Source organism: Nerophis ophidion, linkage group LG02, assembly GCF_033978795.1.
Source record: "Nerophis ophidion isolate RoL-2023_Sa linkage group LG02, RoL_Noph_v1.0, whole genome shotgun sequence".
NCBI classification, from domain to species: domain Eukaryota; kingdom Metazoa; phylum Chordata; class Actinopteri; order Syngnathiformes; family Syngnathidae; genus Nerophis; species Nerophis ophidion.
The window spans coordinates 35,969,638-35,991,596 of record NC_084612.1 but is presented as its reverse complement, the minus strand read 5'-3'; the positions used below and the strand labels follow the sequence as shown (position 1 = coordinate 35,991,596).

The window sequence follows — 21,959 nt, the reverse complement described above, 5'->3', positions numbered from 1 at the left end:
TCCAACATCTCCCAAGCCTCAGCTTCGTCACTGACTTCATGACATTTGCAGCTAATATATCCTGGTAGGAAATAGAATTCATAGTGCCTTGAACGTGCTGGAGGTTCCCGATACCTGAGGCAGAAAAACAGCCCCAAAACATGATTGACCCCCCACCATGCTCAACAGTAGGAAAGGTGTTCTTCTCTTTGTAAGCTTAATTTTTCTCCTCCAGACATAACGTTGATTCATAGGCCCAAAGAGTTCCAGTTTTGTCTCATCACTCCATAGAACAGTTTCCCAAAACCTTTGGGGTTTGTCCAGGTGATTTTTGGCACACTGGAGTCTAGTTTTCTTGTGCCTGGTAGTCAGAAGTGGGGTGCGCCTGGGAGTTCTGGCATGGAGGCCTTCATCTCGTAGTGCGCGCCTCATTGTCTGGGACGAAACCTGCGTTCCCGCCTCTGCAATGTCCTGTTGTAGTTGCTCAGCTGTAACCCGGGGGTTTTTCACCACTGTAGGCTTCAAATACCGGACAGCAGTTGCACACAGCATCGTCTTTCTACCACGCCCAGGTAGTGTTTCCACTGTGCCTTTAGCTTTAAACTTGTGAATTATGCTCCCAACTGTGTCTCTTGGACTGTGTAATGTCTTTGCTATTTTCTTATATCCATATCCTTTCTTATGAAGATAAATTACCTCCTCTGTTGACTTCTTTGACCACTCCCTGGACTTCACCATGTTGCAAATACACCATTGACCATCTACAAGAAGCTGAGAGTCAGTCTTTTTCAATCAGTTTAATTGTTGCACCTAATAGAAAATACCTTATTCAAATTCTGTTCTTAAGATTTATGATCTTCAAGGGGTTGAATAATTTTGTCAATGAGATATTAAGAGAAATGACACTGTTTGGTATGTTACAAAATGTAATGTTGTAATTCAAGTTGCATTTGTCTATTTAATGCATCTTTATTTGATATGACTATAAACAAAATACGGAACAAATGTCCAACTTTCTAAAACACCAAAATTGTGTGGGGGTTGAATAATTTTGATCACAACTGTGTGTGTGTTTATATATATATATATATATATATATATATATATATATATATATATATATATATATATATATATATATATATATATATATATATATACATATATATGTGTGTGTGTGTGTCAGCTCTGGGAAGTTTAGCTATTGTGAAGGTCTGGTGCTCCTTTGGGGAGATTTGTTTTGTCCCTCATTGAAACAGCAGCTTAAAACCTTAGGAGCGATTCAGAAGAGAAACATAATCAATAGATAATTTTCTCATAGCATTTGTAATGCAGTCTGTTGAAAATGATGGCAAGCGCTACTCTTTACTAAAACTGTGCTTTGGTGAAAGTTGGAATTGCTGCAAAACATATTTTAGGGACATTTGACACTCTACTGCCATCTGGCGTCTAAAGCGGATAGTGCACCCCCCAATTCGTCACGTTTCATGTGTCAAGTAGACAGCGACAAATGGGCCTATATGAATCCTCTTACAACTGCATAAATATAGTTTTTGTTAAGATGTTGATCTTTGATCCTCAGACACATATATTGTGTGAAGACATCCAAAAACATGTTTTGGTCGACCGAGGGCCAAAACTACTGCTAAAAAAACTATTTGTCAAGAACTGCATGTGGCTCTAAAACGCAGGCCTAGTAGCACTCTGGAGATTTTTCAAAAATGTATAAATAAATGGAAAAACATTTTTTGTTTGTTTTAATATGGTTTCTTTAGGAGGACAAACATGACACAAACCTTCCTATTTGTTAGAAATCACACTGTTTACCTTAAACATGCTTCAGCGATAAGAGACCATTTGACAAGTGCCGTTTTGTCATACTAATTTTGGTGGTCCTTAAACTCACTGTAGTTTGTTCACAAGCACAACTTTCCCCGACTTTCTAAGACGAGTTTTATGCATACTTGCCAACCCTCCCGAATTTTCCGGGAGACTCACAAATTTCAGTGCCTCTCCTAAAAATCTCCAAGGACAACCATTCTCCTGAATTCCTCCCAATTTCCAGCCGGACCTGAGTGAGGACAGCCTGTCGCCACGTCCACTTTTCCTCCATATGAACAGCGTGGCGGTACAGTCATGTTATAACATTTATGGCTTTTGGAGCTCAGTGCGCAACTGCACACAAAACAAGAAGGAGACTATTATATATGTCTCCGTTATCCATAGGTTTATATACAACCCATAAAGTAGGCATGCACGGCGCTATTTCTTAGCGTGTGTTTATTCCAGCCGGCATGTTAATACACTGACACACAACTTCCGGAAGCCATTCATTCATTGCTTCAAAACTAGGGCAAGTAGTAATGTCCAAAAAAAGATAGTGACAGAGAATAGAACGAGGATGGACAATTAAACCCTAAACTCACTTCTTTCCTGCAAATTAAATGTCACAGACGCTGCCCATACCTATGCTCCTTCAAAAGCTGTGCTACTGGCTGCAAAGCATTGCACTTTCAAATACAACAATGAGTAGAGAGGAGTGTTATGTGTGTGTATATGTGTAAGTAAGTGAACACTGAAATTCTAGTATTTCTTATATATATATATATATATACATATATATATATATATATATATATATAAGAAATACTTGACTTTCAGTGAATTCTGGCTATAAATATACTCCTCTCCCTTAACCCCCCTCCCCCCACCAATCTCCCGAATTCGGCGGTCTCAAGGTTGGCAAGTATGGTTTTATGCCACTCCTTTTTTGTCTTATTTTGCCCACTGAACTTTTAATGTTATGCGTGAATGCACAAAGGTGAGCTTTGTTGATGTTATTGACTTGTGCGCAGTGCTAAACAGGCTTATTTGGTCACTGCATGACTGCAAGGTAATCGATACTAACATTCTATTAGGGGTAGCTGTATGTATATATTGCATCATTATGGCTTGTTTGTAAGTATATATGAGCTCATTTAATTTCCTTTAAGTCCTCTTAATTCAATTTATATTTGCATGTCTCATGACACATTATCTGTATTATTGGCGGAATTTCTCATAGTTGTATGTGTGCCGTTATAGACCACAGCAGAAATTACCCAGCTTGCAAAGATTGTAATACATCCATTCGAAGAAGACTCCATTTTACTAATGATTTCAAATTTTGTAAAAATGTGTAAATAAATAGTACATTTCAAAATTTTTGTCAACGAAGATTTCCGTCAGCCTTTGATAGTAGGCTAATATAGCCAATATTGACACTTACATCATGTGTTGCCTTCATTATAACACTTATATAAGACTTTTAATTTCTTGAGGCTCCAGGCAATTTTTTTTTTTGTTGTATTTTCGGTCCATATTGTACGTGATTGCAGAGGGGCGGGGTTGGGGGGTGTGGGTGTATATTGTAGCCCGGAATAGTTAGGGCTGCATGGGATTCTGGGTATTTGTTCTGTTGTGTTTATTTTGTGTTACGGTGCGGATGTTCTCCCAAAATCTGTTTGTCATTCTTGTTTGGTGTGGGTTCACAGTGTGGCACATTTTTGTAACAGTGTTAAAGTTGTTTATACGGGCACCCTCAGTGTGACCTGTATGGCTGTTGATCAACTAAGTCTTGCAGTCGCTTACTGCGTCTACAGAAGCTAAATACAACATGTGGCTGAGCTGGCACGCTGTTTTGTAGAGGATGTTCAAGATAGTACCTCCATGGTGCCAACTCAATATTGTTGTTAGGATGAAATTTGGCAGAATAATTACCCCTAGAGGGGCACTGAAAATTAGGAGCCTCCAGGATAAATCAAGGGTATACAAGTATGAAGCTGTAAAGCGCCATTCATACAAAACTCACAGGCCGCACCAACATTAAATTTTCACATCAAGGTGCGGTCCGCAAAATAACGTCTCGCGGGCCGCATGTTCGAGACCCCTTTTCTATATCATTGTTCACCTGCCATATGCACTATGAGTTCAGTTTTGTTTGATATCCATGAGAGTGCATTCTGATTAAACAATCAGCCTTTGAAAAAATCCTGACTATAACATATTACAATTGTTTTGACATAAAAATTACCTTTAAAAGCATTTTAATTCCTAGAATTGTACCAACACTGACGGGAAGGGTTAAGAATTTGAGACCTCAACATTATTTATTGAGGATATCCTCTAAAAAAGAGGGATGCCATTTGGATTGCAAAAATGACAGGAACACATCTATCCTAGGTGCAGGGGGCTTGAAGGAGCGAGGTTTAAAAGGATTAGATGCATGTTTTCGAGTAATATCAATGGGAAACAATTAGTTTAATGTTTATTATTGTAATTGTTATCATTAGAAACAATAAAATCAACAGAATAAAATACAACACTTCACTTTGTTCTTGAAAGATTGCATTAGGATTTAATTTGTTTACCTTGCATGTCCTGGCTGGGAATCAAACCATACCTGTAGGAACAAAAGACTGAAACTAAGCTATTACACTACCAGAAATAGCAAACATTTTGGCGGCAATTAGTTTTTGGTCAAAAACCAAACTACCTTTGAGTGGAGCACTCCTCTTGTTTGGAGGTTTTATGTTTTATGTGTCTGACCCGCTCGTCATATTGCTGTGTGGAAGCCAACTCGCGCTTATCTGGCACCTGACTGCTGATTGGTCAGCTGCTAGGAGCCGTCAATCATTGTCACGTTGGCGGCGCCAGAAAGTTAAAAATTAGCCTGTGGGCGGGCTAAAGGGACACGTGACAAGTGAGCCTGTGGGCGGGCTAAAGGGACACGTGACAAGAGAGCCTGTGGGCGGGCTAAAGGGACACGTGACAAGTGAGCCTGTGGGCGGGCTAAAGGGACACGTGACAAGTGAGCCTGTGGGCGGGCTAAAGGGACGAGCTGAGCAGCAAGTTCTGGCCTGGCGCAAATGTTCGGCTTGACTCGCCAGTCGCCCCCCAATTTGTATTTTTTTATTCATTTATATGGGTGTCCAAACTTTTTCCACCAAGGATTGCATACCTAAATTAAAGCAAAAATAAAAATGCTAAATACATATTAAAACTCTTAAGGCCCAAACTGTTTGTTTACATGCTTTCTTAATTTCTCTTTGCTATTTGGCCTTATTGGACCCTAATTAGAATAAAAACTAAGAATCGTCTTTTGATATGATGTACTTAGTCCATAAGCAACAAACGTGTACTCATACTTGGCAACCCTCCGGGATTTTCCGGGAGACTCCCGAAATTCAGCGCCTCTCCCGAAAATCTCCTGAAATTCAGCTGGACCTGAGTGGGGACAGCCTGTTTTCACGTCCACTTTCCCACTATATAAACAGCTTGCCTGCCCGTCCAATCACATTACATTGCAGCATCTACGGATTTCATTAAAAAACTGCACACAAGGAGACGAAGCAGAAGAACGAGGAAGTTACAGCCATGGCGACGACGTCTGTAATAGAGTGATTCTATGTTGTCTGTTGCCATCTCCTGGTGAATGTTGGATATAGCGTTGTGGGGTTGCTTTTTGATTGGCCAAAGATTTACGTGGTTTGGCACCTGACGGAAAGTGAGGGAGTCTGTTCTGAAGCCCACAGTAACTTCATCACCTCGCCTGGTTATTGACTCCAACCCAATATATTACATCGTCGACGAGCAAAATGAAGAAATAAATGGCAGAAGAAAGGTTACTCAAATAGTGAGAGGTAAGTGTTTTTTTAGTAACCAGCAAGCACAGTACAGGTAGTAGAACAACTGTGTTTTTATTACTGTGTATTTGATAGGTGCCGTCTGAAATTCAACAATTTATTTTATTTATATATATATATAATAAAATAAATATATATAGCTAGAATTCACTGAAAGTCATGTATTTCACATATATATATATCTATATATATATATATGATATATATGTATGAAATACTCGAGTTGGTGAATTGTAGATTTAAATATACTCCTCCCCTCTTAACCACGACCCCCCGCCCCACCCCCACCTCCCGAGGTCTCAAGGTTGGCAAGTATGCGTGTACTTCATGTTTAGTGATATGCTAATTCTTATTTTTACCCTTTTTTTTCCCCTAATTCCATTGTATGTTATACTCTTCTGACACCACTAGATAGGGGTATAAGTGTCCACATAAGCGGCATTAGACCCAAATTCAGTAGTGTACACAAGTTTGGAAATAGGAACTGAAGGTGCTGTCCACGCATGTGGCCAATTAAGCCTTTTAAAGGTTTTAAAGACAAAACTGTGTGATATACGTGACAAAACATTAGTTTTCTAATTAGTTATTAGAGACAAACTGTCAAACCTTTTTCCTTCACATTTTTTGTTCCTTTTTCTTACATTGTTACTGTTGTTTTTGTGTTTGACTTTATTTGGACAACAAGCAGGCCAAAAACAGCAGCAGATGCAGGCCGAGGCGTTAATGGCTTTGGACTCTTCTGTTGTTGGCAGTACTTGAACAATGTTTGGAGTGTCCAATTCAGTTTTTTAATTTTAATGTCACTTTTGTTTCTTCAGTTTGAATTGTTAAAAGGGGAACATTATCACCAGACCTATGTAAGCGTCAATATATACCTTGATGTTGCAGAAAAAAGACCATATATTTTTTTAACCGATTTCCGAACTCTAAATGGGTGAATTTTGGCGAATTAAACGCCTTTCTATTCATCGATTTCGGAGCAATGACGTCAGAACGTGACGTCACCTAGGTAATAGAGCCGCCATTTTCTCAAGCACATTACAAACACCGGCTCTCAGCTCTGTTATTTTTCGTTTTTCGACTATTTTCTGGAACCTTGGAGACATCATGCCTCGTCGGTGTGTTGTTGGAGGGTGTAACAACACTAACAGGGAGGGATTCAAGTTGCACCACTGGCCCAAAGATGCAAAAGTGGCAAGAATTTGTACGACGTTTGTTCAAAATACGAGGGTGTGGGGAAAGCTGACGAAATGGTCAGTCGTTTGTTCCGCACACTTTACCGACGAAAGCTATGCTACTACAGAGATGGCTAGATTGTGTGGATATCCTGCGACACTCAAAGCAGATGCATTTCCAACGATAAAGTCAAAGAAATCTTCTGCCAGACCCCCTTTGAATGTGCCAGGGTGTCTGCACATTTTACCGGCGATGCTAAGACAGACATGGCACAGACATGTATGGATAACCTGCAGATGCATTTCCAACGATAAAGTCAACTAAATCACAAAGGTGAGTTTTGTTGATGTTATTGCCTTATGTGCTAATCAGACATATTTGGTCACGGCATGACTGCCAGCTAATCGATGCTAACATGCTATTTAGGCTAGCTGTATGTACATTTGAAACTATATTTGCACCCAGCGTTTCCCTCCACCCACATTTAATGCCAAACAAACACTTACCAATCGACAGATTTAAGTTGATCCAGTGTCACAAGATGCGAAACTTCCGATCTTTGGTCTGCACATTTTACTGGCGATGCTGAGGCAGACATGGCCAAATAGCGTCAATAGCTATGTGCTCAATAGCTTCAGTTTCTTCTTCAATTTCGTTTTCGCTATCTGCCTCCATACTCCAACCATCCGTTTCAATACATGCGTAATCTGTTGAATCGCTTAAACCGCTGAAATCCGAGTCTGAATCCGAGCTAATGTCGCTATATCTTGCTGTGTTGGCAACACTGGATGACGTAACAGGAAAATGGACGGTGGCTTTACAGATAGCGGAAATCAGGCACTTTAAAGCTTTTTTTAGGGATATTCCGGGATGGGTAACATTTTGAAAAATACTTCGAAAAATAAAATAAGCCACTGGGAACTGATTCTGATTGGTTTTAACCCTTCTGAAATGGTGATAATGTTCCCCTTTAAAAAACGAACTCACAGTCAAAACAAGCACTTTTTATTTCATTATGAACTTGACAAGTTCGTTCAAGTTCAACTATCGGTAACAGTGGTTCCTCAGTTGTCGTTAGCACAGTAATTACTTACCGAAGGTCAAAGACCAAATTGCACTAAAAACAAATATTTTGGAATGAAATGACTAAACATTTAACATCCCTTTTAAATGTATTGATACATCTATATTAAAGACAGGGGAGATCCCTTTGTACTTAACTAGTTTGTTCTTGAAGTCAATAGTGTTTCTCACCTTCTTCATCGAAGGTCCCATGGTGAATTATTTTGTAGTCTTAAAAGGTATCAAGACTGTTGCCAACGTGTTGGATTCTTTGTTTGGAGCCTTCATTCCACAGAAGCAGGTAAATAGAATCGCACGGAAAGTGGGGCGTTCACAAACCGAGGTACCACGGTAGCTTCCAAACACAAAGCCACACAGCAGCTTTTTGTGAGTCATGGAGGATTACGACTTTGATCCTCTCACAATCATGTAGTTATAGCAGACCCACGCTTTAGTTGTTACTTCATACCATGCACAACTAACGTGAGCATGCACGGGATCACCTTTAACGGGGCACCTGTAACCACCCAGCTGCTGCAAGGGAAAGACAACAATTGACAACACATTAGAGACACAACAAAAACCACACGGAAGCAGAATGTGTTTAAAAAAATCACATACTTTTAGAAAGAAGAAGTTACACAGTAATAATCATGGATGCAAACATTACTCAGACTAAGGATATTCTGCTCATTCAGTTATTTCAGTCATGTGGCATGTAATGAAACAGTAATGTTGTAAACACTTCAAAAGTTGTGGGGAAAAAAAGCTCAGTCAGCATCTATAGATGCTGAAGGAAGCAACATGAAAGCGTAATTAAAAAGGTTAGCGCAAGAGTGGCAACATGGCCCATCTCTATTGTCTACAGTAAAAAAGATAGTCTTTGGAAATGATTTAACGCTCATGTAAAGTGTTTTCTTTGAAAGAAGAGGGTGCTGTCTAACACCCTCGTGTTGCTGAGTAAACAGTAGATGGCAGCAAAGTACAAACTAAACACTGAGGAGTCCACAGTATTGATAATAACAAATAAAATAAAATGGGCGAGATCACAGCAGACCTATATCCACTCTTTGGTGCTGCTGCTAAATCTTTAAGGCAGTTTCCTAATGATAAAGTGCATGAAGGCAGTAAGTCTTTATGACTTCAGCTGTGCTGTAAGATCAGTCATAGAAACATCCAGCAATTGACATTTTAGCAGCCTGGCATCTCAACTTGCTTTTGGCCTGGATTCATCAACAAGAAGCTATTCAACTGCCGAATGATGAAAGAAGAATTATAAGTAAGAACGTGCATATCGCCATATAAACCAAAACTCGCAGTATGTATAACAATCTGCCCTCTTTCTGCAGAAAAATGCATGTGCAGGCCTAAAAACAGTCAGACTTGATCCAGAATGCGCATTTGGAAGTCTGTTTTTAACGTCCTATTTATGACTTTTGATACATTTTTAGGATTAGGAAATGTTGTAAAGCATGTTTATGAGTGATTGTTACCGGTCTGAATCCTTCTGCACATATTTAATGCTACCTTGAAATCGACACAATCTCTTTAGAGGTGTGCTGATCTGCGTTTGAAATAATGAGCACCTTGGCGTTTTTTCCTGTGAGATTAGAACATCTAGATGAGGCCGGCTTGCTCCTGCAGCCACAACATTAAAGAGCCCTGCCTGCTCGGCACGGCCTCCATTTGGATCTGCAGCAGAACGTCGAATAAAACCAGCAGCAGGGGCAAGCTCATGCTCAGTAGCTCATACATGAACACATAGTCCTGGACATTGTCCCTCAGGTGTCCAGCCACGGCCCGTGCTGCACTGCGTACACGGCGGGAGACACGGCGCGGGGTGCTACACACCGCGTGCGCCACACTCAGCGGCCAGCTCAGCTGCTTCCTTACGAAAGCGCTGAAGGTACCTGCTGCAGGTCGGCTCTGCAGCTCCAACGCTCGGGACGAGGCGACGCCCTCTTCATTAGCTCCACATCGCTTTTGAACTTGGCTTTCAAAAGGATCCTGAAACAGAGACATTTGATATTTAATAGAAAATATTGGCCATACAAACTGTGCTGCAGGATACTTACTGAGCGGGCAGACAGATTCCTTTGCAAACCATTTTGACGTTGCCCAAAGTGAAGCTTGCAGTACAATTTTCCTGTCAAAACATCTCAATGTTAGTGTCAATTGTGCTCAGTGGTCATTACTTAAGTAAAGGTCTTTCTAATGCTGACATTTGCACTTATTTTGTAGTTCTGGACCTAAAAACAATTATAACAACAACTTAATACAATACAAGTGCTTATACTCTATCAGTGTCGGAGAGGAAACAAAGAAGTGGTACCATGTTGAGAGTCGAAGGCATGTGATCCCTGGCGCAGTGTAGAACTGCACTTGGCGCAGCGGAAACACTCCCTGTGGAAGTACAATCCCTCTGCACAAATCCTCTCCACCAAATAAACTCGCCGCTCACAGGAGTGACACTTTTCACTCGACTGGGGGAACGTCTTTTGGACTGAGCTGCCCTGAAGAACACAAAACCCCCAAAAAACAATGTGAGGACCCGTTATGCAAAACCAACATGTCTTACTTGTTTTTGTGTATGTGGGATCTGCTTAAGTCCTAAAAATCTCAACTGAAACCATGGCGGAGATATTTACAAAACAATATTGTCTTTCTCCACACTTCTTCCAAACGAGCCGATTGGAATTTGGCCAACTTGTGACGTCAGCAAATATTTCCATAAATGGTAGATGTTTACCTATAGAGTTTTGCGCGAGTCCGATGTTTTAGTCCGACATTGTACCAATGAATAAGCTGCGTCTTTTTCTCCAACCTCTAGTTGTGGGGCAAAATGGCTCGTACATGCACATGCATCCTCCGCTGCTTCCATTTATACTACAAAGTGGTGTATAGGTCTAACTTATTATATCTGTGAGTAGACTCCATATGGAAGCACTAATCGCACATCCTGAAAAGACATCAGAAAGCAGTTTAAAGATAGATGCTCTGTTTTGTATCACTTTGTTTTTTAAATGAAGATTAATTAAAAAAAAAAATCTTTGTATTTACAACTTTGTGTAGATTCAATGAGCACAATTTAATATCTTTGTTGCTCGGATAGCAATGTTTATACAAGTTTAGATTGGGGTAAATAGGGAAAGATGTTAATGTGTCTGGTATTCATATTAGCATTAAAGCGAGCTAGCGATTATTCAGCTTCTAACTTGCGATTAGCACACTAGCTTTTTTCTCTAAGAAATGAGCAGTATCACCAGTCCGTGAGTTTATGAAAGAGCCGTTATCAATCACGGTTTTATTTTCCTTTTGATTTGAAACGGTCTGGGGTTTTTTTAACGCGGTCTGTCCTAAATACTAGTAGTCATTACATCACTAACGTCCATGTTTATACTTACAGAAGTACAAGTACTTTCAAAACTGGGCCAGATTATACGTATATTTTAAATCATAACAATATAACCTAATGACATGCATTATTACCAGCAACTCATAGTTGGTGTAAATTGTGGTATGTACAAAACTACTGTATATATGCTCAACATGTATTTTGTATATACGGTATTCAAAACAATGCTATAAAAAAACTTGTGAAATAAATTAAACACATGCATTTATTTATCCATACAAGAAAACGTGCACAGAACCTCATGTTGAAAAAAGTTTGTAAATGTGCACTTCTACCAAAACATGACTGAGTCTTATATGTTGTACACATTTATGTGAAGAGACTATTTTGCTATTGTCGTGGTGATGGATTTATCGTCTGTTTACAGTTGTTTGACAGTTAAGTATTGAAATGATAACTGTACAGTTAAAAAAGGTTTTATTAACGTAATCTTTTGGATGATGTAACTAACTGTTCAGAATATTTCATTTCAATGACGCGTTTTGAGGTTCCACTGTCCTCAGACAGATGAATACTTGTAGGAAACACTGTGCAGTAAATCCATTTAAAGAAGTTCATCCCATATGTTGAACAACTTCAAACAGTGCTCAGCACAAACAGCAGGGGGAGCCACATGCTCGTGGAAGATGATTAAGTCAAAATTACGAAACCTCATTTAGTTAAAAATATTTCCAACAAGTAAAAACAAAAATAATGTAGCATGATGAACTGCAACCACTAAAAGGTGTGTTGCAATGGAGCAGAATGCTTGAGATGGGAGTAGTGAGAACCTCAAAAAAACACCATTTGCATTAAAAAAAAGCACACATGCAGAAAAAGCAGACACAGCAAAGCCAACTCGTGAAAAAAGATGCTGCAGCATTTATTAGTGTGTGATATATACTGTAAAAAGATGCATACGATGTATGCTCTCCTCTATGTTGCACCATCACACTTCAAACTAATATTCAGGAAGATAAGTACATTTTGTCTTCATTACAATCAAAAATCAAGACACACATCAACAGGTCATGCTCTATAAATTTAAAATACATATGGACTGATCATTTAGACCACTTACTTAGTTTGAGGGTCTGTTGGAGAAGAACCTGTGAGCAATGACCTCAACCCAGTCATACTCCCATCATCATTGACCCCTGACCCTAAACAAACTCTGACAGACATCCTGTCAAGTTTTCCCAGATAAACGGAAAATAGGGACCATCAATATTTGATAGATTTACATGGTCGTATAGTTGTCCATATAGTGCATGTTTCACACCATTCCCATTATCAGGCAAACACCCAACACCATGACATGAGGCATATAAGCTTAGTGTAGGTGTTGAGCGGCCAAAATGCCACGTGTCCAAACATGCAAGCAAACACAAGCCAAGGGTGGGGGTCAAATGTCGAGCATACAGTAGGATAGTCACCTTGACAACAACAGATCTGTCCCCTGAGATCAACCCGCTGAGGTGATTTGCTTTTTCCTTTATGCTCTTTGATTGAAACTCTCTAGTTTGTTGTGACTGAACTTTTTTCTAAAAATCACAGAAACAAAACATCAGCTTCTGGTCAAACTAAGTTTAAACCCTTTCAGACATAGGAACAGTCCACAGCTTTTCCATCCATCCATCCATCATCTTCCGCTTATCCGAGGTCGGGTCGAGGTGGCAGCAGCCTAAGCAGGGAAGCCCAGACTTCCCTATCTCCAGCCACTTTGTCTAGCTCTTCCCGGGGGATCCCGAGGCGTTCCCAGGCCAGCCGGGAGACATAGTCTTCCCAACGTGTCCTGGGTCTTCCCCGTGGCCTCCTACCAGCTGGACGTGCCCTAAACACCTCCCTAGGGAGGCGTTCGGGTGGCATCCTGACCAGATGCCCGAACCACCTCATCTGGCTCCTCTCCATGTGGAGGAGCAGCGGCTTTACTTTGAGTTCCTCCCGGATGGCAGAGCTTCTCACCCTATCTCTAAGGGAGAGACCCGCCACACGGCGGAGGAAACTCATTTCGGCCGCTTGTACCCGTGATCTTATCCTTTCGGTCATGACCCAAAGCTCATGACCATAGGTGAGGATGGGAACGTAGATCGACCGGTAAATTGAGAGCTTTGCCTTCCGGCTCAGCTCCTTCTTCACCACAACGGATCGATACAACGTCCGCATTACTGTAGACGCCGCACCGATCCGCCTGTCGATCTCACCATCCACTCTTCCCTCACTCGTGAACAAGACTCCTAGGTACTTGAACTCCTCCACTTGGGGCAGGGTCTCCTCCCCAACCCGGAGATGGCACTCCACCCATTTCCGGGCGACAACCATGGACTCGGACTTGGAGGTGCTGATTCTCATTCCGGTCGCTTCACACTCGGCTGCGAACCGATCCAGTGAGAGGTGAAGATCCCGGTCAGATGAAGCCATCAGGACTACATCATCTGCAAAAAGCAGAGACCTAATCCCGTGGCCACCAAACCGGATCCCCTCAACGCCTTGGCTGCGCCTAGAAATTCTGTCCATAAAAGTTATGAACAGAATCGGTGACAAAGGACAGCCTTGGCGGAGTCCAACCCTCACTGGAAACGTGTCCGACTTACTGCCAGCAATGCGGACCAAGCTCTGACACTGATCGTACAGGGAGCGGACTGCCATAATAAGACAGTCCGGTACCCCATACTCTCTGAGCACTCCCCACAGGACTCCCCGAGGGACACGGTCGAATGCCTTCTCCAAGTCCACAAAGCACATGTAGACTGGTTGGGCAAACTCCCATGCACCCTCAAGAACTCTGCCGAGAGTATAGAGCTGGTCCACAGTTCCACGACCAGGACGAAAACCACACTGTTCCTCCTGAATCCGAGGTTCGACTATCCGGCGAAGCCTCCTCTCCAGTACACCTGAATAAACCTTACCGGGAAGGCTGAGGAGTGTGATCCCACGATAGTTGGAACACACCCTCCGGTCCCCCTTCTTAAAGAGAGGGACCACCACCCCGGTCTGCCAATCCAGAGGTACCGCCCCCGATGTCCACGCGATGCTGCAGAGTCTTGTCAACCAAGACAGCCCCACAGCATCCAGAGCCTTAAGGAACTCCGGGCGGATCTCATCCACCCCGGGGCCTTGCCGCCGAGGAGCTTTTTAACTACCTCAGCGACCTCAGCCCCAGAAATAGGAGAGTCCACTGCAGCTTCCCCAGGCACCGCTTCCTCAAAGGAAGACGTGTTGGTGGGATTGAGGAGGTCTTCGAAGTATTCCCTCCACCGATCCACAACATCCACAGTCGAAGTCAGCAGAACACCATCCGCACCATACACGGTGTTGATAGTGCACTGCTTCCCCTTCCTGAGGCGGCGGACGGTGGTCCAGAATCACTTCGAAGCCGTCCGGAAGTCGTTTTCCATGGCTTCCCCGAACTCTTCCCATGTCCGAGTTTTTGCCTCCGCGACCGCTAAAGCTGCACACCGCTTGGCCCGTCGGTACCCGTCCACTGCCTCCGGAGTCCTATGAGCCAAAAGAACCCGATAGGACTCCTTCTTCAGCTTGACGGCATCCCTCACTGCTGGTGTCCACCAACGGGTTCTGGGATTACCGCCACGACAGGCACCAACAACCTTGCGGCCACAGCTCCAGTCAGCCGCCTCGACAATAGAGGTTCGGAACATGGTCCACTCGGACTCAATGTCCCGCACCTCCCTCGTGACATGTTCAAAGTTCTCCCGGAGGTGTGAATTGAAACTCTCTCTGACAGGAGCCTCTGCCAGACGTTCCCAGCAGACCCTCACAATGCGTTTGGGCCTGCCAGGTCTGTCCGGCATCCTCCCCCACCATCGTAGCCAACTCACCACCAGGTGGTGATCGGTAGAAAGCTCCGCCCCTCTCTTCACCCGAGTGTCCAAAACATAAGGCCGCAAATCCGATGACATAACTACAAAGTCGATCATGGAACTGCGGCCTAGGGTGTCCTGGTGCCAAGTGCACATATGGACACCCTTATGTTTGAACATGGTGTTTGTTATGGACAAACTGTGACGAGCACAAAAGTCCAATAACAAAACACCACTCGGGTTTAGATCCGGGCGACCATTCTTCCCAATCACGCCTCTCCAGGTTTCACTGTCGTTGCCAACATGAGCGTTGAAGTCCCCCAGTAGGACAAGGGAATCACCTGGGGGAGCACTTTCCAGTACTCCCTCGAGTGTGCCCAAAAAGGGTGGGTATTCTGAACTGCTGTTTGGTGCGTAAGCACAAACAACAGTCAGGACCCGTCCCCCCACCCGAAGGCGAAGGGAAGCTATCCTCTCGTCCACTGGGTTGAACTCAAACGTGCAGGCTTTGAGCTGGGGGGCAACGAGAATTGCCACCCCAGCCCGTCGCCTCTCACTGCCGGCAACGCCAGAGTGGAAGAGGGTCCAGTCCCTCTCGAGAGAACTGGTTCCAGAGCCCTTGCTGTGCGTCGAGGTGAGTCCGACTATATCCAGCCGGAACTTCTCTACCTCGCGGAACGTCACCACAGCTTTTATGCTAGCCTTATTGTAACTTAGAGACAGAATGTTCACCAGGAAAGTCAAAAACAAAAATGAAGAAAGCTGGACCATTGGTTGGATCCAAGACTTCATTAGTTTATGCTCAGACTTAAATTGTTCTGATGTAAGACTAGACCAGGGGTGTATAAAATAGTCAGGAATTTTTATGGATGCAAAGGATTCTGGGTATTTGTTGTGTTGCGTTTATGTTGTGTTACTGGGAGGATGTTCTCCCGAAATGTGTTTGTCATTCTTGTTTGGTGTGGCTTCACAGCGTGGCGCATATTACTAAGAGTGTTAAAATTGTTTATATCACAACCATTAGTGTACTCTGTGTCAACCAGTATGCCTTGCAGTCGTGTGCGTGTGTCTGCGGAAGCCACCCGCAACGTGTTGCTACACTGACAAGCAGTTCGTACATGCTGTAGAAGGCGACAAAGCCAATGGCTTCATAGCACGCTTAAATACTTATTAACTGGATGACTGCCGGCAGTCACTCTAGAAAATGTATGCGTCTCCTATTGTCTTCTTCGCTTTGTGACACGGGTCCTAAATGGCTCTTTGAATGGTAAAGGATACCGATCCCAGAACCATGTATATCAAATATTTCCGAATTGTTCAACCGCCACCCGCCGGAATCTAATTAAAATCTATTTTTTTGTCATGTCACCCGCCCGACCCGCTGTTTATCCGCGGATGAGACCGTAAACCGCGCATCTCTAATACATATATATATATATATATATATATATATATATATATATATATATATACATACACACATATATAGAATAGAATACATAGTACTTTATTGATCCCTGGGGTAAATTCAGCAATACACACACATTATATATATAAATATATATGTATATATATATATATATACATATAAATTCATATAACTATACATACATATACATATATATATACATATATATGCATATATACATACATATATATACATACATTTATATATATATGTATATACATATACATACATATATGTATATATATATATATATATATATATATATATATATATATATATACATACATATATGTGTATATATATATATATATATACAAACCCTGTTTCCATACGAGTTGGGAAATTGTGTTACATATATAAATATATATTTATTCCCAGGGGCAGAGCACCTGACATTGAAGCTAATCTTAGGGAGATAACTCGCAACAGGCCTAGTAAACACATACGACAGGCTAACCGCACCACTAGTTATGCGAATATAGTAATACACGTTGGCTCCAAAGACGTTAGGATGAGACAATCAGAGATTACAAAGAGAAACATAGCCAGGGCTTGTAATCTCGCTAGAAAGATGTCCAGGCATCGAGTAATTGTCTCTGGCCCCCTGCCTGGGAGAGGCAATGATGAGAGATATAGCAGATTAGTCTCTCTTAACAAGTGGGTGGATAGTTTCTGTAGACAACAGGGATTTACGTTTATTGATAATTGGCCCTCTTTCTGGGGCAAGCCTGGCTTGCTGAGGAGAGACGGCCTTCACCCTAACCAGGAAGGCGCTATCCTCTTGTCTCGGAACATAGATTTCGTATTGAGCCACATTTGACTAACTGCACTAGAGCAAGCCCGGTCACAGGCAATTACAGAGCCTGCTAGCCTGGGTATGGAGTCAATTAAGTTAGAACTAGCCAGCACCAGGCTGGATAATCCCTGTACACATAGCAATTTTCTTAGAATAATACACAACTCACATAATGTTTTTTCTGCTATGACTATGACTACATCAGAATTAGACATGATTTCTACTGAGGTGGCAAATTATGATGCGTTCAGTTTATCGCAGCACCAAGTAGACAATCTGAAAATTCCCGTCATATCAATTCCTAGATATGGTCGTAATTATTTTAAGTGCACTGCGCATAATAAACGCAACACTATTAATATTGCTACTACGGATAATGTTATCAACAACTCCTTAAAACAGCCCACTACCTATAATATGGGCTTTCTAAACATCAGATCTTTGTCTCCCAAAATGTTATTAGTTAATGAGGTCATTAGAGACAACAACCTTAACGTCATCGGTCTTAGCGAAACCTGGCTTAAACCAGACGACTTTTTTGCGATAAATGAGGCATCTCCTCCTAACTATACGAATGCGCATATTGCCCGTCCCCTTTTAAGGGAGGGGGGCTCGCACTAATATACAACAAAAACTGTAACTTTAGTCCTAACTTAAATAATAAATATAAATCGTTTGAGGTGCTTTCTATGAGGTCTGCCACACCGCTACCTCTGTGCCTGGCTGTTATCTACCGCCCCCCAGGGCCCTATTCAGACTTTATCAGTGAATTCTCAGAGTTTGTTGCTGATCTAGTGACGCACGCCGATAATCTAATTATAATGGGGGACTTTAATATCCATATGAATACCCCATCGGACCCACCGTGCGAGGCGCTCCAGACTAATAACTGCTATAGCAGCCGCAACATTAATGCTGCCACGACAACGACTCTTGCTGGCCTACTGCCCTCGGTAATGGCACAATTCCCAAAGTATGTGGGCTCTATTGATAACCTCACTAACAACTTTAACAACGCCCTGCGCGAAACCATTGATAGTATAGCACCGCTGAAGTTAAAAAAGGCTCCAAAAAGGCGTACGCCATGGTTTACTGAAGTAACTAGAGCTCAGAAATTATTATGTAGAAAGCTGGAACGCAAATGGCGCACGAATAAACTTGAGGTGCACCATCAAGCATGGAGTGATAGTTTAATAACTTATAAACGCATGCTTAACTTAGCCAAAACTAATTATTACTCAAATCTCATCCGCCTTAATAAAAACGATCCAAAATTTTTGTTTAGTACAGTAGCATCGCTAACCCAACAAGGGACTCCTTCCAGTAGCTCCACCCATTCGGCAGATGACTTTATGAAGTTCTTTAATAAGAAAATTGAACTTATTAGAAAGGAGATTAAAGGCAATGCGTTCTACAACTGGGTTCTATTAACACAGATACGGCTGTATATACGGCGGATACTGCAAATATTCAAAACAGTTTCTCTCGTTTTGATGAAATAACATTAGAAGAATTGTTACAACGTGTAAATGGAATAAAACAAACAACATGTTTACTTGAACCACTTCCTGGGAAACTTATCAAGGAGCTTTTTGTATTATTAGGTCCATCAGTGATAAATATTATAAACTTATCACTTTCCTCGGGCACTGTTCCCCTAGCATTCAAAAAAGCGGTTATTCATCCTCTCCTTAAAAGACCTAACCTCGATCCTCCATGGTAAACTACCGACCGATGTCTCACCTTCCCTTTCTTTCGAAAATCCTCGAAAAATTGTTGCAGAGCAGCTAAATGAACACCTAGCGTTTAACAATCTATGTGAAACCTTTCAATACGGTTTCAGGGCAAATCCCTCTACTGAGACAGCCCTCGCAAAAATGACTAATGATCTATTGCTAACGATGGATTCTGATGCGTCATCTATGTTGCTGCTCCTCGATCTTAGCGCTGCTTTCGATACCGTCGATCATAATATTTCATTAGAGCGTATCAAAACACGAATTGGTATGTCAGACTTAGCCCTGTCTTGGTTTAACTCTTATCTTACTGACAGGGTGCACTGCGTCTCCCATAACAGTGTGACCTCGGACTATGTTAAGGTAACGTGTGGAGTTCCCCAGGGTTCGGTCCTTGGCCCTGCACTCTTCGGCATCTACATGCTGCCGCTGGGTGACGTCATACGCAAATACGGTATTCGCTTTCACTGCTATGCTGGTGACACCTACCTCTACATGCCCCTAAAGCCGACCAACACGCCGGACTGTAGTCAGTTGGAAGCGTGTCTTAATGAAATTAAACAATGGATGTCCGCTAATTTTTTGCAACTTAACGCCAAAAAAACGGAAATGCTGACTATCGGTCCTGCTAGACACCGACCTCTATTTAATAATACAACTTTAACATTTGACAACCAAATAATAAAACAAGGTGACTCAGTAAAAAATCTTCGACCCAACTCTCTCCTTTGAGTCACACATTAAAAGCGTTACTAAAACGGCCATCTTTCATCTCCGTAATATCGCTGAAATTCGCTCCATTTTGTCCACTAAAGACGCCGAGATCATTATCCAAGCGTTTGTTACGTCTCGTCTCGATTACTGTATCGTATTATTTTCGGGTCTCCCCATGTCTAGCAGTAAAAGATTACAGTTGGTACAAAATGCGGCTGCTAGACTTTTGACAAGAACAAGAAAGTTTGATCACATTACGCCTGTACTGGCTCACCTGCACTGGCTTCCTGTGCACTTAAGATGTGACTTTAAGGTTTTTCTACTTACGTATAAAATACTACACGGTCTAGCTCCATCCTATCTTGCCGATTGTATTGTACCATATGTCCCGGCAAGAAATCTGCGTTCAAAAGACTACGGCTTATTAGTGATTCCTAAAGCCCAAAAAAAGTCTGCGGGCTATAGAGCGTTTTCCGTTCGGGCTCCAGTACTCTGGAATGCCCTCCCGGTAACAGTTTGAGATGCTACCTCAGTAGAAGCATTTAAGTCTCACCTTAAAACTCATCTGTATACTCTAGCCTTTAAATAGACCTCCTTTTTAGACCAGTTGATCTGCCGCTTCTTTTCTTTTTTCTCCTATGTCTCCCCCTCCCTTGTGGAGGGGGTCCGGTCCGATGACCATGGATGAAGTACTGGCTGTCCAGAGTCGAGACCCAGGATGGACCGCTCGCCTGTGTATCGGTTGGGGACATCTCTACGCTGCTGATCCGCCTCCGCTTGAGATGGTTTCCTGTGGACGGGACTCTCGGTGCTGTCTTGGATCCGCTTTGAACTGAACTCTCGCGGCTATGTTGGAGCCACTATGGATTGAACTTTCACGGTATCATGTTAGACCCGCTCGACATCCATTGCTTTCGGTCCCCTAGAGGCGGGGGGACCCACTGGATGTGAATTCTCCCTGCCCACTGGGTGTGAGTTTTCCTTGCCCTTTTGTGGGTTCTTCCGAGGATGTCGTGGTCGTAATGGTTTGTACAGTCCTTTGAGACATTTGTGATTTAGGGCTATATAAATAAACATTCATTGATTCATTGATAAACAGAATACAATGATTTGCAAATCTTTTTCAACCAATATTCAATTGAATGCACTACAAAGACAAGATATTTGATGTTCAAACTCATAAACTTTGTGGGTTTTTTTTGCAAATAATTAACTTAGAATTTCATGGCTGCAACACATGCCAAAGTAGTTGGGAAAGGGCATGTTCACCACTGTGTTACATCACCTTTTCTTTTAACAACACTCAATAAACGTTTGGGAACTGAGGAAACTAATTGTTGAAGCTTTGAAAGTGGAATTATTTCCCATTCTTGTTTTATGTAGAGCTTCAGTTGTTCAACAGTCGAGATCTCCACTGTTGTATTTTACGCTTCATAATACGCCACACATTTTCAATGGGAGACAGGTCTGGACTGCAGGCGGGCCAGGCAAGTACCCACACTCTTTTTTTTAACAAAGCCACGTTGTTGTAACACGTGCTGAATGTGGCTTGGCATTGTCTTGCTGAAATAAGCAGGGGCGTCCATGAAAAAAACGGCGCTGTTGTTCCAAAACCTGTATGTACCTTTCAGCATTAATGGTGCCTTCACAGATGTGTAAGTTACCCATGCCTTGAGCACTAATGCACACCCATACCACCACAGTTGCTGGCTTTTAAACATTTTTTGTCGATAACAGTTTGAATGGTTCGCTTCTCCTTTGGTCCGGATGACACGATGTTGAATATTTCCAAAAACAATTAGATATGTGGACTCATCAGACCACAGACCACTTTTCCACTTTGCATCAGTCCATCTTAGATTACCTTGGACCCAGAGAAGCCGGCGGTGTTTCTGGCTGTTGTTGATAAATGGCTTTCGCTTTGCATAGTAGAGTTTTAACTTGCACTTACAATGGTAGCGACAAACTGTATTTAGTGACAGTGGTTTTCTGAAGTCTTCCTAAGCACATGTGGTGATATCCTTTAGAGGTTGATGTCGTTTTTTGATACAGTGCCGTCTGAGGGATCGAAGGTCACGGTCATTAAATGTCGGTTTGCGGCCATGCCGCTTACGTGGAGTGATTTCTCC

At 42.3% G+C, this 21,959-nt stretch overlaps 1 protein-coding gene across 10 annotated transcripts in view; it reads right to left on the bottom strand.

The window, feature by feature from the left end:
• The window catches only part of mical2a (microtubule associated monooxygenase, calponin and LIM domain containing 2a), a 90,777-nt gene that overhangs the window by 4,356 nt on the left and 64,462 nt on the right, over positions 1-21,959 (bottom strand). For 5 of the 10 annotated variants that reach the window (XM_061882722.1, XM_061882747.1, XM_061882730.1 and 2 more), the window contains 4 exons: positions 12,732-12,839; positions 10,234-10,414; positions 9,977-10,047; positions 8,501-9,908 (listed from right to left, as the gene is read on the bottom strand). In XM_061882722.1, the coding sequence (XP_061738706.1) occupies positions 9,519-9,908; positions 9,977-10,047; positions 10,234-10,414; positions 12,732-12,839 (750 nt within the window). In that variant the 3' untranslated portion in view covers positions 8,501-9,518. Of the gene's footprint in view, positions 1-4,388; positions 4,421-8,404; positions 8,436-8,500; positions 9,909-9,976; positions 10,048-10,233; positions 10,415-12,731; positions 12,840-21,959 lie in introns of those variants that run through there. The other 5 variants (XM_061882770.1, XM_061882762.1, XM_061882738.1 and 2 more) reach the window with 3 other exon arrangements.